This window comes from Sinohyriopsis cumingii, chromosome 15 (assembly GCF_028554795.1).
Source record: "Sinohyriopsis cumingii isolate HCF-2022 chromosome 15, ASM2855479v2, whole genome shotgun sequence".
Classification (NCBI taxonomy): domain Eukaryota; kingdom Metazoa; phylum Mollusca; class Bivalvia; order Unionida; family Unionidae; genus Sinohyriopsis; species Sinohyriopsis cumingii.
Window position 1 is genome coordinate 136,208,412 of NC_142975.1, and position 17,702 is coordinate 136,226,113.

General features: G+C 35.2%; 1 protein-coding gene across 2 annotated transcripts in view; it reads right to left on the reverse strand.

The window, feature by feature from the left end:
* Positions 1 to 17,702, reverse strand: part of LOC149782852 (GDP-mannose 4,6 dehydratase-like) — an 89,344-nt gene that overhangs the window by 56,891 nt on the left and 14,751 nt on the right. The window contains exons 1-2 of one of the 2 annotated variants that reach the window (XM_089934386.1): positions 8,635 to 8,836; positions 3,750 to 3,794 (exon numbers count right to left, since the gene is read on the reverse strand). In XM_089934386.1, the coding sequence (XP_089790512.1) occupies positions 3,750 to 3,794; positions 8,635 to 8,676 (87 nt within the window). In that variant the 5' untranslated portion in view covers positions 8,677 to 8,836. Of the gene's footprint in view, positions 1 to 3,749; positions 3,795 to 8,634; positions 8,837 to 17,702 lie in introns of those variants that run through there. The other variant, XM_089934385.1, reaches the window with a different exon arrangement.

Sequence of the window (17,702 nt, forward strand, 5' to 3'; positions counted from 1 at the left end):
AAACCCCACAACAACAACAAAATTAATGATATTAAAAGTTTATCTTCACTTTTCATACAAAATGATTCCAAAATTATTTTTTTAAATTCTGTTTACAAAATAGTTGTATTAGTCACAAATTATTTTTGAATATTACATACATAATTATATTTATGAACCTTTAATCGCATGTTTGACATGTGTCAAATATTCCAACATGGTGGTGGAATGGGATGTTGTGAACGATATTCAGAACAAATCCAACTTTGCGAAAAATTTTGCAATAAAAAAAATGAAAGGGATTTTTGTGTTATATACCAGCACTTGTCAATGTGTTAAGTACTTGTGTTACTTTGTAAGAGCGAGAATCAATCTAAGAGTGGTTGTTTTCTGCCTGAAATTTATTTTAATTTATCTAATCTAATGAATAATTTGTTTGCCTAGTCAGTGTATTTTATATTTACTGTCTGTCCATAATAAACATCTTGCCCTGGGAGTTGGCATCCCACTCAAAGTTTCCTTGCCTATTATATCAACAGTGTAGTTATAAATATCTTGCCTGGGTGTCAGCATCCCACTCAAAGTTTCCTTGCCTATTATATCAACAGTGTAGTTATAAATATCTTGCCTGGGTGTCGGCATCCCACTCAAAGTTTCCTTGCCTATTATATCAACAGTGTAGTTATAAATATCTTGCCTGGGTGTCAGCATCCCACTCAAAGTTTCCTTGCCTATTATATCAACAGTGTAGTTATAAATATCTTGCCTGGGTGTCGGCATCCCACTCCAAGTTTCCTTGCCTATTATATCAACAGTGTAGTTATAAATATCTTGCCTGGGTGTCGGCATCCCACTCAGTTTCCTTGCCTATGATATCAATAGTGTAGCTAGCAAACTGTAGGCTTCAGTGTCAACACTGTATTTGTATCAACAAGCTTTGTAATGTCAGCACAATGTCTTTTCCATGGCGTCAGCTACAGTGTAAACTTTATCATCCCACTTTAGATAGTTTTTAGATGACGACATATAAAACAATTAACATTGCAAATTCATCTACTATAAAGTACTGACCATTTAATGTGGTGGGTGGGGTGCTGCAATACTTATTTTGAGCTGAGACTTTAATTCCTTCATGATAAGACAGTGCACTTTTTAAAAATAATATCATGAATATAAGATGGTGATAATATGCATAAAATAATATCATGAATATAAGATGGAGATAATATGCATAAAATAATATCATGAATATAAGATGGAGATAATATGCATAAAATAATATCATGAATATAAGATGGAGTTAATTTGCATTAAAGCAGAGCAAGATATTTTTTCCACCTATATGATAGCCAGTAATGTAAATAAAACCGACAGAAAAATTCTAGGCCCCATCAGCAGAAAATTAATATGGTAGGTCCCTAATATAATTGATATATACTGTCGTAAGTATTGCGGTATGCTAAAAAAATACCACAATATACCAAAGTAGAAAATATTTCATGGTACCCAGCTCTTGTTTAAAAGGAGGAATCAATGTCTCGAGTGGTGCTTCAGCATTTACAAGAGGCTGTAGTGAAGATGTTGTGTCATAGGCTCAGCTTCTTTACCTCTGCTGGTATACTACCCTGGAGAAATCACTTGAGGAGGGCATGCTCTTCAAAGGTCACATCTCATCTGAGACATTAGAGAGGATCTAAGGAACCAACCCTCAGCCTTTTAAAACAGACCAAGAAAGTCTCTAATCCTGACTGCCTTTTAAAACAGACCAAGAAGTGTTCCAACCCTGACTGCCTTTTAAAACAGACCAAGAAGTGCTCCAACCTTGACTGCCTTTTAAAACAGACCAAAACAGACCAAGAAGTGCTCCAACCCTGACTGCCTTTTAAAACAGACCAAGAAGTGCTCCAACCCTGGCTGCCTTTTAAAACAGACCAAGAAGTGCTCCAACCCTGACTGCCTTTTAAAACAGACCAAGAAGTGCTCCAACCTTGACTGCCTTTTAAAACAGACCAAAACAGACCAAGAAGTGCTCCAACCCTCACTGCCTTTTAAAACAGACCAAGAAGTGCTCCAACCCTGGCTGCCTTTTAAAACAGACCAAGAAGTGCTCCAACCTTGACTGCCTTTTAAAACAGACCAAGAAGTACTCCAAACCTGACTGCCTTTTAAAACAGACCAAGAAGTGCTCCAAACCTGACTGCCTTTTAAAACAGACCAAAACGTGCTCCAAACCTGACTGTCCCATGATTCAGAGTGAGAGCACTCATCTAAGTAAATATGAACTCCTACTGGGATGTTTCACCTTCTCCTTCACTGCAGGAGAAAGTGAAACTCCCTTGGGCCAACCCTCTTCCCTCGTTTGGAAAATGTGAGGAGTCCAAAGGTTTTCTTTCTTGGCTTTTATAGTGAACTGCAAAATGTACACAACTTTAAAAGCTCGTTACCTTTTGGATTAAACATATTTTTTGTAAGTAATGTATTTGGCCTTCTAAGATATTACTTTTTAGGTATAGTTAACTTAAGATTAGAAATCAAGAAAATTAAATATGCAATGAAATTCATTACCTATATAATCTTTGTTGCATAATGTACAATCTTTCATTCCTTGGAATATTTGACCATCTGCCAGTTTCAAGTGATAAACAATGTTATGAGGTTCTAAATTTAAAGCAAGTCGTAAGATTCTGAGTACAACAATGAAATAATCTACAACTATCAGTCTGTTTGAAAGAGTCAATGGGTGCTTCCCTTGCTAAATAAATGTTTGTTTAAAACTCGTGACATCATCAACTTGAAAATTAATACATACTGTCATCAAACTGTGTGCACAAAAATACTGCTGTTATATGTATGAACATACAAACTGTGTTTCCATGTTATATGTATGAACATCCAGACTGTTTCCATGTTATATGTATGAACAGTGTTTCCATGTTATATGTATGGAACATACAGACTGTGTTTCCATGTTATATGTATGAACATAGACTGTGTTTCCAGGTTATATGTATGAACATACAGACTGTGTTTCCATGTTATATGTATGAACATACAGTGTTTCCATGTTATATTTATGAACATACAGACTGTGTTTCCATGTTATATGTATGAACATACAGATTGTGTTTCCATGTTATATGTATGAACATACAGTGTTTCCATGTTATGTGTATGAACATACAGGCTGTGTTTCCATGCTGTGTGCATGGTTTTAGTCTTGGCAACTGAAATTGTGAAATTATATTCATTTGGCCATGTGAGTTAATAAACACAACACAGACTCCATTGCAAACAGTATGAACCCAGCCCTGCCACCACTATCTCCAGCAGTTGATTCAGCAAATGGGTTTTGAGGGTCAGTTATACATATACTGACATCCATAGGTCAGAAGGGTCAATTAAAATTCGAAAATTGTTATTTTAGAAAGTTCTGTTAAATCATAAATTTTCATCCAACCATATTTTTCAATGTGATGTACATCCAATTGCATTGTCAAACATGTTTTTAGAATACAGTAATACAATTTAAAAATTACTGTAATGATTTTTGACTGGGAGGGCAAGCTGATTTTCTGCAACGATAGTACATTTATTTCTATGCACTGCTGACCAACAAAAAAAATCCGTGTTAAGTTAATGATAATCCCTGGTCAAAATTGTGTGCTTGAAATGATAAGAACAACCTAGTCTCCTAGCTCATTATATATTAATGATCAGGTCCAACGATTTGCATGAGCTACTATGGCATTTAAGTGCAATAAGGCACTTACCTCATAACCTTTGTTAATTAACAGCTCAGCAAGGTAGGACCCATCCTAGAACGAGACAAAGAATAAAACTTAGTATATATTCTGATAGTTATTTCTTATGACAATAGTCTCAATAGTTCACGAATAAAAAATATTATTCAGACACATTATAGATGAATAACATTTATCAAAGCCTAATATCATCTTCCAAGTGTGTGCATGTGTGGGCAGGACCATCATACTAAATTCGAATAAGATAGGAAAAAATTCATGCATAAGACAAGGTGTTTTCTCTTCTTTTTTCAGTATCTTGGCTGACAGTGAGCCATATTAGCTCATTTGGTAAAGACAAGGGTTGTTTGTTCAATACCTGCCCAGGCCAGCCTGGGTCAGAAGACCCCTTTGTGTCCACTGGGAAAGACACTTACCCGGTAGCTTTCATAATAAAATTGTCTCAAATAATTGGTTTCAGCGAAGAATGTGGGTTGGTTGGTTAATTTTTAATGGAAAAGTCAGCACTTTATTTTGGCTAAACCACGCCAAGGAAATGAAAACTAGGTTCTTTCCCAATGACATACCAAGAGAACTTATTCAGGCTGGTCTGGGTGGGTACAGAACTCAATGACATATAAAACTAATTTGTCTTCTCAAAGTATGATTACCAACAACAACAAAATAACTATCCTAGGTTCTCTTATTCCTTTGTGGCTACAGGTATACAGGTAAATTATACTTCATCATATATAGCAGCAGTAGGCTTATTATGAGAGAAAGGTATCCTTAAAAACTTGTTGCCAACATTTTTTTTATAAATGGGAAAGGCTTATCACAGAATATATATATGGATATACAGCAACTGTGTTCTATCAGTCATTAGATATGATATATATAGCATGGGATTATCATCCAGTAAATATGGTAATACGGCAACTGTAATCCAACAAGTCATGAGATATGACCCATCCATGAGTCAATATATATGGCCTATCCAGAGTCAAGAGATATGGCCTATCCAAAGAGTCATGAAATATGACCTATCCAACACGTCATGAGATATGACCCATCCATGAGTCAAGAGATATGGCCTATCCAAAGAGTCAAGAGATATGACCTATCCAATGAGTCATGAGATATGACCTACCCAATGAGTCATGAGATATGACAAATCCTATGAGTCATGAGATATGGCCTATAATCAAGCTCACTTCTTGAGATCACATGCTTGGGGGGGGGGGGATTCAGGAAAAGACCCAATTTGATAATAAAGAATATTTGTGAAACCTACTAATAATTATATACAAAATTTGTAATGACACATTTATCATGCTGAAATAGAAAATATACATATTATCATGAAGAAATTGGATGTGATAAATACTGGAGCTGTGCATCTTAGTCATGATTGAGTAAATGGTACAATACATTTACGAGCAATACAGGAGTGACAATAAAGGATTGATGATACATGTAACAATACAGAATTGATTATACAATACAAGTAGCAATACAGGAGTGAAGATACATGTAGCAATATAGAAGTGATGATACAATTTGTATCATAATACACTCATAAGCTATCCATTTGTTTTTGCATGTAATGTATACTTTGCTTTGTTGGCACTATGTATGTATACATCAAGAATACTAGTACTACCTAAATAAATCAGCTAACGGAATTATCTGACTCCTGGTACTTTATAGCCAAGGGGGTTAAGTTTCTGATTTCTTCTGCCTTTTGATTATTCTGAAATGTACTTTTTTCATTCTGCCATTAAATCTGCAAACTACCTTTTAAAACTAGATACATCTTTCTGAATGTGTAATAAAAAAAATGTTTAACAAATGATTCACTTATCATTTCACATAATCATACTCATGTAAACAAGAGTCCCTTGATGGGACTGATGCTCTACTGTCCCAAAAAAATTTCTAGGAATACAAGAGAAGACCACTTCTGCTTTCTAACTGCTGAGTGATGAAACTATCACTAATATTCCTGGGCATTAAGATTCTCAAATTAGCACCTAAGTCAGCCATACTGGTTGTAATATCCTGCACTATTTTTACTTTGGACAATTCAGCATCATTTTGAATAATTTTTCCCCAATCTGAATATAAAAAATACTAGTTTTACAACTGTTAAGGATCTGGCTGAAACAACTCAGCATACATTAATGGGACTGCTAGGTAACAAAGTCATGCAAACCAACTCAGCATACATTAATGGGATTGCTAGGTAAGAAAGTCATGCAACAACTAAGCACTATCGGGCTAAAATTACACAACTGTTACTATTGATAGCAGTCACCAGCTGTGACTTGATCAATGAAGCCAGCATAAGTATAATTAGTAGAGTATTTCTCTTCCATTAAGTTATCAATAATGTTCATTCTCCATTTCTGGCCAGTACTTTGGTACCCACAAGATTACAGTTAGTAAGTATATGCATGGATGAGCATTCAGTGTTCATATTGTTATTCATAAAGGGATACACTGTATATAAAATAGCTGTCTGTGGTTCCATTTGAAATTTTGAAGTAAATAAATAAACTGCTCATTCAGTTTTCATCTGCCATTTGGTTACATGACCAAGATGGTTGAGAGAAAAAAAGCATACATGAAGTAAGGCCAAAGACTTTTTGTTGCTGTTGTTGTAGAGTTTAACACCATTTTTCAGCACATGATAGGCTATACATGGCAGCCAGTATTAATGGTGGAGGAAGAACCCAGAAAACCCCGGAAAGAACCACTGACCCACGAGAAGCTACTGGCAAGCTTTCTCACATACACACATTAGCTGAATCCGAGACTCGAACCCATGCAGACAGAGGTGAGATGGCAGTGATCCGTAATGGAGAGCGCTTTAGACCACTTGGCCACTCGGGGCCCCAAGGCCAAAGATGTGGTGGGGAATGATTTTATAGCCAAGCCATTTTCAAAAGGAAATTTTGACTGGTGTGTCAAAAAAACCACATCAGCTTTCTGGTTGCACTTGACTAATTTATTATCAACATATTATTATAGTCATTTATTAAATCATGTAATCTTCTATGTAAGGAAATAAAGATGATGATGTGAGAACTAATTCACGAAAGGTACTGCTTGGAAACTAATTTTTTTCAGCAATCCTATGGTGAGAATGGAATGCTTCAGTAAGGAAGAAAGAGATATGTATATTTTAAATGAATATGAGGCAACAAATGCACTTGTACATCCAACACTGGCCCTGGGTCTTGCCTTTAAGTAGGGATCTTGTGCCCCAGGTCTTGTCCTAAAGTGGGGGTCTTGACCTTAGCTCATGACTTTGAAACTATAAAGGTCTCAACCTTACAAACATATACACAATAACAAGACAAGAAACAAAATACATGTCTACAGTGTTGCAACATTGGCCCATGAGTAAGGCCATGCCCTAAGTGTGATATGCAATGACATGCCATTGACCTAACTCTGATCTCATAATGCCAACAAAACAAGGTCATCATCACACTTGCAACTGAACACCTACAAGTGACTGACCGTTTAATGGGGGGGGGGATAAGTGTTTATTTTTAATACCAAATGTCTGGCCCACACATAACCTGAAAAAATTGTTGCTCTAATTTGAAGGAAAAAAAACTATGATGCCCATTATATTAGTTGACAAAATATATTATCATGCAGTAAAAGATGAAAAATATCCTGACTCTAAAGAAAATCCCAGTCCATCCCACCTACCACCACCTTTAAGATTAAATGGTTGACCATTATGAACTAAACAGGAAGGAAATCAATGTATAGAGAGCACATGGTCTCACTGTCCAAGTGTGGCTAAAAGTTGATTTGCACTTGACCTAAATGCTGGTCTAAGTATGCCGTATACCCAATGAAAACTTACAAAGAATATTCAGAATACAACGCATGTTTACAGTTTTACAGGGAAAATGTGACTCCTTATCAAGACCAACAAATCACTGAGTATATTATGCTTTTTTGGACCACATCACAAAGTTTTCATGAAAATGAAATGAGCCAAGGTGGAATCTGGGTGGCTTATGATTGAACATTCCAAACTGGACAATCTGGGTGGATTCTGATGGTAAGACAATCTTTTTACATTGTTGGACGGTGCAGTGAACATACTAGTCATGTAATTTACATTATGCTTTGGGATGGAATACACCTTTAGAGAAGAAGTGGATAATGCCAGGTTGCATTTGAAGCAAAAGTGTTTTTGGAGAATTTGAATTTGCCTTGCACTCTCTTCAATTATGGACTGCGTGCACACCTCAGTTTTTAAAAATTGAGGAAACAATAACTCATATGCCATAATAGAATTTAGAATAGGGTCTTCTTTCCAATGGGTTAGATTTTTCTGATGCAATAAACTGTTATTTTCCTCACAAAATAACTGCCATTTCTATATCCTCACAACAAATTTGAATTAAAGAAGCCATATTTTCTTTTTCAATGAATCGATTGTGAAATTGTTAAGCAGGGATGGGTGGTGGCACCATCCATTTTCCCCAATTTTTGTATATAAAATTCCCTATTTAAATTTTTAAGTCCTTTACCATACTGACTTTGAGAGAGGAAATTACTATAACAAGTACAGAAAAGGATCTAAAAAGTCAAAGTAACTTAGGTTAATAATTCTGGGTTCATGCTGGACGCTAATATGTGGGTGAAATTACCTCTCTCCTGCCTGAATAAGGCTTCTTTAATGAAACTTGGGAGACGTGAGTGCAGAATGTTAATAATGTACATTGTTCGAATTAATCACTTTAAATGTCTTTTAAAAAAAAATATTTTCAAGGCAGATTTTTAAAATACTGATTATATACAAGGAAAATGTCTATAAATATGACTTTTTGTGATGTTCTGTGCATATACATGTGTAAGCTAAATACATGTAGAAACATCATACCTGCCCGGTCACTCCTGTTACCAAAGCCACTTTTCTCTCCATCTAGTCTATAAATTAAACCAGGTAGTACCCCGTTCCCTGTGATCAACTTATGACAACCCAAGTGTGAGCATGTGTATTGTCTGTCTTCCAACGGATGAAGAAACTACATGTACCTTACTGCAGCAGACCCATGGCATGATCAAGTACATGCTCGTCAAGTAACATTATATCTTGTGACAAATGAATTACTCCACCAATCAGTACCTTCAGCTAGGTAAAAAGGAAGTACAACCAACTATTATATAGCTCACCTGTATCTGGTGTTAGTAGCTTCCAATACATATTTTAAACATCTGACATGCAAAAGAAAAATTGTGATAAAAGAGATCAGAAAATTAAGCAGTGTTCCATGTAATAAGCACAATATCAACAAAAAAAGACTCCTTTATATGATATACAAAAATTATGTCAGGTGTGACAAGACATACAAGATATATAGAAATTATACACATTCTTTTCTCCGATATAAAATGTTACCTTAGGCATGATGAAAAAAAATAATTTAAAAACCTGAACACGACATCAAAATTACCTATGGCGTGACAGGCATAAAAGACATACCAATAAAAAGCATATTCCTTTCTATGAATAAAAATTACCTTGTGTGCGCCAAGACATAAAGGACAAACACAAATAAAAATAACATTTCTTTCTATGATATCAAAGTAGAGGTAGTGCAGTGGCCCTGATGTTGCTCACCTGGTTTTACATAGCTTAAGCTGACCATTTCAATAAGGTGGTGTATGTAGCATTATTGGAAAACAATCATATGCAAACTATCTCTCAAACTTTATATAATATTGGTTGTATCTGTTTTGCTGTAACTCCTTGTAAAGATCAGCACATAATTAATATATACAGACTCTTGTTCACACTTGAAGTCTTCCAGGATCCTGATTACATAAATCCATTTACAGAGCTTTATTGAAACTTGATGAGAAATAATCATCTTTAGATCTGGAGAAGTAACAAACTCAGCCAATCTGATCTCATTTAATATGGAACCTGTCCAAGACAATGATCATATAAAATCTGGTCGATCACAATTATCATAAAAACCTGCATATGACAATGATCATAAAAACCTGCATATGACAGTGATCATAAAAACTTGATTATGACAATGATAATAAACACTTGCCTATGACAATGATCATAAATACTTGCCTATGACAATGATCATAAAAACCTGCATATGACAATGATCATAAAACCTGCCTATGACAATGATCATAAAAACTTGCCTATGACAATGATAATAAACACTTGCCTATGACAATGATCATGAAAACCTGTCTGTGACAATGATAATAAACGCTTGCCTAAAACAATTGTAACAAACACTTACTTAAAACAATGATCATAAAATACAATGATCATAAAAACCTGCATTTGACAATGATAATAAACGCTTGCCTAAGACAATGATAATAAACACTTGCCAAAGACAAAGATAATAAAGACTTGCCTATGACAATGATCATAAAAACCTGTCCATGACAATGATCATAAAAAGCTGACTGTGACAGTGATCATAAAAACCTGACTGTGACAGTGATCATAAAAACCTGCCTATGACAATGATAATAAACACTTGCCTATGACAATGATAATAAACACTTGCCTAAGACAATGATCATAAAAACCTGACTGTGACAGTGATCATAAAAACCTGACTGTGACAGTGATCATAAACACTTGCCTATGACAATGATAATAAACACTTGCCTATGACAATGATAATAAACACTTGCCTATGACAATGATCATAAAAACCTGCCTAAGACAATGATAATAAACACTTGCCTATGACAAGGATCATAAAAACCTGCCTATGACAATCATAATAAACACTTGCCTATGACAAGGATCATAAAAACCTGCCTATGACAATGATAATAAACACTTGCCTATGACAATGATAATAAACACTTGCCTATGACAATGATCATAAAAACCTGACTGTGACAGTGATCATAAAAACCTGACTGTGACAGTGATCATAAACACTTGCCTATGACAATGATAATAAACACTTGCCTATGACAATGATAATAAACACTTGCCTATGACAATGATCACAAAAACCTGACTGTGACAGTGATCATAAAAACCTGCCTATGACAATGATCATTAAAACCTGTCCATGACAATGATCATAACAATCTGTCCATGACAATGATCATAACAACCTGTCCATGACAATGATCATTAAAACCTGCCTATGACAATGATAATGAACACTTGCCTAGGTGGCGCTCTACAGTTAAGTATTTTGCATAGGGTTAGAATTTTAAGGAAAAAGAATTTCCCATGATTTCTTCACTGGTTACATTGGCTATATAATCAAGACTTTGTATATCTTAGGTGCTGTTAAAAGAACTTTTAATTCCCTTTATTTTGATATATGATTGATGGGTGTAATTTAGGTTCTAGAGTATACAGCTTGGGCTGACTTAAGATGTGCTCGTATAAAAAAACTGCTAGCTCCGCATGGTCATTTTCACTTCCTGGACTTCAGAGGTAAATTGTAGAAAAAAGAGCCGATAACTTTTTTTACTTTTCAGATATTCTGTACTTGGTTCATTGCACTTTCAGTAAATGCTATTGTCTACTTAGGCAAAATTCATTTTCCCTATTTTAATAATTGCTAAAGTCAGTGTACTTTTGATCAATTCTGGTTAATTTGTCAAGCACAGGGGAGCATCCATTTTGTTGTACCGTGTTCTTAGATCACGTACAATTTTCACAAGTACAGTATCCAAAGAAATGTCAGCCACATTACATAAAAGTAACATAGAGGTATACCAACATTATCTCCATTCTGCCTGTTACAAATGCAAACAACTTCACCTTACCTACGTCACTCTCTCAAAAGTACAAAATAACTGGTGAGCGCCCCCCTATGAAAATGATCATAAAAACCTGCATATGACAATGATAATAAACACTTGCCAATGACAATGATCATAACAACCTGTCCATGACAATGATCATAAAAACCTGACTGTGACAATGCTAATAAACACTTGCCTATGACAATATCAATAAACACTCACCTATGACAATGATCATAAAAACCTGTCCCCTGTCCATGACAATGATCATAAAAACCTGTCCCCTGCCTATGACAATGATCATAAAAACCTGTCCCCTGTCCATGACAATGATCATAAAATCCTTTCCCCTGCCTATGACAACGATCATAAAAACCTGTCCCCTGCCTATGACAATGATAATAAACACTCACCTGTGACAATGATTATAAAAACCTGTCCCCTGTCCATGACAATGATCATAAAAACCTGTCCCCTGTCCATGACAATGATCATAAAACCCTGCCTATGACAATGATAATAAACACTTGCCTATGACAATGATCATAAAAACCTTCCTATGACAATGATAATGTGTGATTTAGATTTTTAAAGAAGCTTTAACAATTTTCCAGTCATATCACTACGATGTCTGCAGTGTGGCAGTTTAATGTCTAGCACTGGGGCATCATGCTGCAGACATGTAGCATGATGTCCCACCCAGTCACATTATCCTGACACCAGGCCCACTTAATGCTGAGCGCCTAACGAAGCAGCTGTTAGTACCATTTTTAGAAGTCTTTGGTATGACTTGGCTGGTGTTCAAACCCATGACCTCCCGCCTCTGGTGACAATGATCATAAACCCTGCCATTTATAATGATAATAAAAACTTGTTTATAACAATGATAATAACAACCTAAGACATCTCTAGAGTAGTAAGAAACTCAGCCAATCAGATACAAGATTAAATCATTAATATACACAGATCTTGCTAAATATTATGACTGTTTAACAAGTTTGATCATAATATTGTCAGAAATAGAACTGCTTGACGATTCACAAGTTCAGCCAACAGATGTATGGTTATCATGCATAAGATCCTGATGACAGAGGCCTGTTTATCCTCAAGTCTGGTCAAAATCCTATTTTAAATAGCCTCCAGAGTGGAATAAAAATATTTGAATCAGATGCAGGATCACATATAAATGCATACCGGTAGGTCTCACTCCTAATAAAACTCATCGAACATCTTGGCATATCACACTATTTACCAAGTCCAATCAATATCATATCCAAAATAATGTTGTTCAAACAGCAAGAAGCTCAGTCAATCATATGCAACATTCATATGTGTAGATATTGCTCATAATAAAATATCTGCACGATAAAAACCTGTTAATCGTTTGATAAAACTAGGATCGCAAATAGTCCTAATATTAAAAATGGACTGATTCAAGAAATTATATGCACGTACTTTATTAACGTAACTATTAAAAAAAGATTAAAAATTTGAAATCAAGGGTCAATAAAAGTTAATACAATTTAAAAATGAATAAATCAAAACATCCTAAAATTTTCTTATAAGTATTGCAGGTCACACATGATACATTCATCTTTGGTCCTGGACCCTAATGGCCTTGACCTTTGAGGTAAGGACTTGACTACTGTATGACAAGCTGTGGACCTAGGTCAAGTTTCATCAAAATATCAGGAGTTAAAGAGTGACAGCCTGGATAAGAAAACAGGTCAATGACTTATATTTATTTCTTGCAGTGGCTGAAAGGCTGTGAAAACATCTTTATTAGTTTAAAACTTCTACCCGTACATGGACAGTCATAACTAATTGATATCTTCCCTGTCTGTGACCTTTGCACTTTGGTATAATGTCTAAACACCATGTATAACTGGCTAACGTTTCATTAAAAATCATCACAGGTTCTAAAGTCATACTCAGGACAAAGATGCAATTCACAGAATCACAACTACCCTCACTTTGACCTTCACCTTGAGGTTGTTGGTTGGGTGGGGGTGACTGGCATTGGCATGTGACATTCTTCATAGTTATAATATACATGTATGGCTGGACTATGTTTCATTAACATCTTCGCAACTGTTACCATGTTATGGGCCAGAAAAGAAATATTAATGACCTAATGGATGAATGAGTAGGTGTATAAAACCACAGGAGTCAGACTTTTTATCAGTAAAGTACAATGAAATCTCTGACAACATGAAATTACCTTATTGGTACTATAATAAGTTTTTATAGTACCGAAAAGGTGATTTTGTGTTGTCAGAGATTTCATCATACTTTGTCGATAAAACATCAGACTCCTTTGATAAAATTGATTTAATTAAAGAAATGTCACTGAGCTGACGCTGATTCCTTCATTGCATCAAGATTAAAAAATGATGTCATTAAATCCACTGATAATGGATAAATTAAAAAGTAAACCAAGAATGAAACTGTGAAGACTTTTATACCTAAATACTAATTCCACAATGTTCAAAGGTAAATAGTTCTACATTAATCTATTCCCTGTATATAACGAGATAGTTACTGTAATTTTAGGATAAAGATTAAAGAAGTCTCTTGAAGGGACTAATACTCTTCAAGGTAAGACCACTTCTTCCTTTTAACCGCTTATTGTTGAAACCATCACTAATATTCAGCATTAACAAGATTTTCAAATTAGCTGCTGTGTTAGACATATGTGACCTCAGATTAATATAGTTTGTATTCAAGACTTCAGTGCTCACAAAATCTGATAGCCATCTGATTCGAGCCCATCCTGTATTCCAAGTGAGGTGCCCGCCGGGCTAGTTAAAATAAAAAAGTTTGCACGAAGAAACTTTGATCATGCTGATGAAATGAGTAAAGGTATTTTCAAGATGTGAAATTTAAGTCTGATTTTAATCAAATGGAAGCCTTCCAAAAAATATGATTCTGCACTCCCAAACCCCCTGACACAGTAGTGTTTCAAGAAAACAAAATTTTCAGTATAAACAAAAAACAGTCTATGCCTATTACATGTAGTATGTATCAATGGTAATCTGTAATGATTGGAACTGATATAAAAATATCCCTTGAACAGTTTGGATAGTGTAATTAAAGGAAAAGTAGTCAGGTATAAAATCAAAGTTTTACATTAACCAGATGACAATAGCTAGTGTAATGTGTTGAAGGTTGCAGTGGGTGAACCCATTGTGGTCATTTGCATAAGTAGGATCAAGAGGTGGAACAACCCATCTAAATCTAAGAGATGACAGATGTGTGTAAAAAAAAAAAAAATTTTATTACATATTACTGAATGACAATGTTTAAGCCGCTAAGTATTACATTTTTGGCAAGTTTGTGAACAGTGGCAACATTTCTTTGAAGTCCATTTTACTGCATATACAGACTGCAAAGCATGATCATTTCAGTTACCATAATAGTGTTCATGTGTAATTCATTTTTATAAAATTTATATTCGAATTGTAACTATAGCAACATTGAGTGACAATATTTAAAAAAAGGGGGACATTTTGGGCATGTGGAAATTGGAGTCTGGCATGCTAGTCAACTTTTCAAAAGCCAAGTAGGGAGAATAACAAATAAAATATTGCAATTTGGACCTAAAATGAGGTCTTTACACTGCATTTTTTAAGTGCCAGTTTCAATAAATATTGACCGATCTTCCAGGTCCAATAAGGTTGAATTTCTCAAAGGAGGCACCCACAGAAACTTTTTTTTGGGGGGGACGCATAGTGGTCAGCATTAAAATTGTATGGATGTAGGCGAAATTGGGGTAGGCAACTATTGCCCCCACCCCCTTGCCCCAATGTGCAAGCGCCCATAGGATGTGCCATTTCTCTCTATGACACGCCTTATTTTCCCCCAGGACAAGCCCCCCATTTCAAATTCTGGTCAGATGTGGCTAAACTGCATAATAGCTAATGGTCAGACTGAAGTACACAAGCATAAGGCCAGTGTGACTAATTAACAATTAATCTGTATCATTGCATTTATCTTGTGAATTGGACTGACATTCACACATATTTCAAAGAAACCATGTTCTACAGTGCGTGTATACAAGCACCAGCAATTGATTGGCAAATAAATGATGCCATATTTTGTTGTAACTTACGATGCCAAGGACTTCATTTTAACAGTTCAAATTTGCAGTCACAAGTTACTGTACATGTGGCAACTGTTCTTCCCAATTTTTATATCCCACCTTATTTCCTTATGTTTAGTTAGGTTTAACTCTTAAGGCATGCAACACTGTTTACTAAATAAACTATTTACTCTGAATTAGTTATTTGGGGGCACATATACTGTGTAATATATTTTGTTTTATAATTCTTTTAATTTAATCATGGTAATTAAAGTTTACATATATGGTAGAGGTTCCAAGGGCTGTTATCATTGGGGGCAGATGTGGGAGATAAGCACTCACTTGCCTTGGAAATCCCTCAACGGCTTGTGCCTGAGAGCGCCTCTGACAACCAGATCCAACTCCAGGCCTTCATAAGTGGCTTAACTACTAAGTCCCGTGGAACCTGTTTAAACTGACTGGAGAAGGGATGACAGGCAAGTTTCTGGCACCTCAAAACCAGATGCTTCAGGCAGATGGGGCTCATTAGCCTTGCGACTATGCCCCCTCATGTGAAAGACTAAGGGACTAAACCCCAACATAAAATTTGGAGACAGAGTCCCTAAGGCAACTTGGCATTGCTTTCAGTGTCATCTCAGCAACTCCTGTGACGCCACTGGTGCCATGACGTTATCAGCTTGTCCTTTCCCTTGGATCCATCAGCTACATGGAGATGGGGAATCAGCTGTATGGGCAACATGCCTCTACTAACTTTAACTTCTTATATTTAAAAAGATTATTAAAATCGACATAAAAGATATTTTTAACAATTAAGTAGAAAAACATAATGAAAAATGGCAAGCTTCTTCACTGAAGTACAGAGGAGAAGCAGTATACAGTCAAATCTGAAAAATAGGTTATAAAAAGGTATAGATGAAAAGCAATCAACTCTGCTACGGGCCATAAAAAGGTACCAATCAGAAGCAGTCAAATCCGAGTAATACTATAAAAAGCCCAGAACATCTGCATATGAGGAACACTTCTGTAAAATGATCAAAGGTTCTGTTTCAAGATCAACATATTTACCTACAAATAAAAGATTTATAAAACTGCATCTCAATGCTGAAACCTTGTAAGGATCTGGCAAACATTCTGAAGAGGTGTTCAATTCACTTATCTTTTTCTCTCAATGCCAAGAACATTTCCTGTTAATAACCTAATTCAAGGGAAATGATCCATATAAGCAAATTAATGTACTGCTATGCTTCATAACAGAGTTACCTCCCTTATATCAGGATCTTGATTAGTTTTCTCCAGAGTCACAAAAGTTGCCAACCACCTCATTCCACAATAATGTGGATAAACATCACTAGTGTTGCCGCTTTCTATCCAAATCTCTATACAGTTAATGAACAGCTGAATATTTTACTGTATGTAATAATCTGTAAGTCTTAACTGCCTTTAATCGCGATCTTTAATGAAATGACACCTTACATGGTTTTTCTGCCCCCAAAACTGCAAGCTATTTATTCTAAACAAAACTGTCATATTCAGGTAGTTCTTACAACATATGCTGATTCCCCAAAACACTAACAGAGCTTTGAAGAAATAAATTGCAATGAAAAGATAGAGGTCTTGACAGCTACAATACACTGATAAATCCAAGTACTGAGAACACTCGTGTCAACCTATATAGAGCAATACTAAGGAATCAACACATGCTGAATAATACAATGAATTTCAATATTGTCATTTCATTACAAACCAATATTGCTCTTAATATTCTTAATCATAATCTTCTGAAAGTCTCATCCTTTCTTCATCTACTGAAAAAGATTTTATAAGCAGATTCACCTGTTAAGTTAATAAAACATATTAGTAACTACCGTTACTGTCAAAAACTGTACCAATAATTTGGCTGTAAAATTGTCTAGTAAAAGCAATTCTATTTTATTCATTTTCCATAAGTGTTAATATTGGAGTTACATATCCTGACACATGACAATTATAAGAGGAAACATGCAAACATATTTTAGAAACAAAGAAATGGGCAGTATGCCATAAACATTTAAGAACTGAAATCCATCTAGGTCAGCAATTTTCAGTAATAAATAACATTTTATACTTAA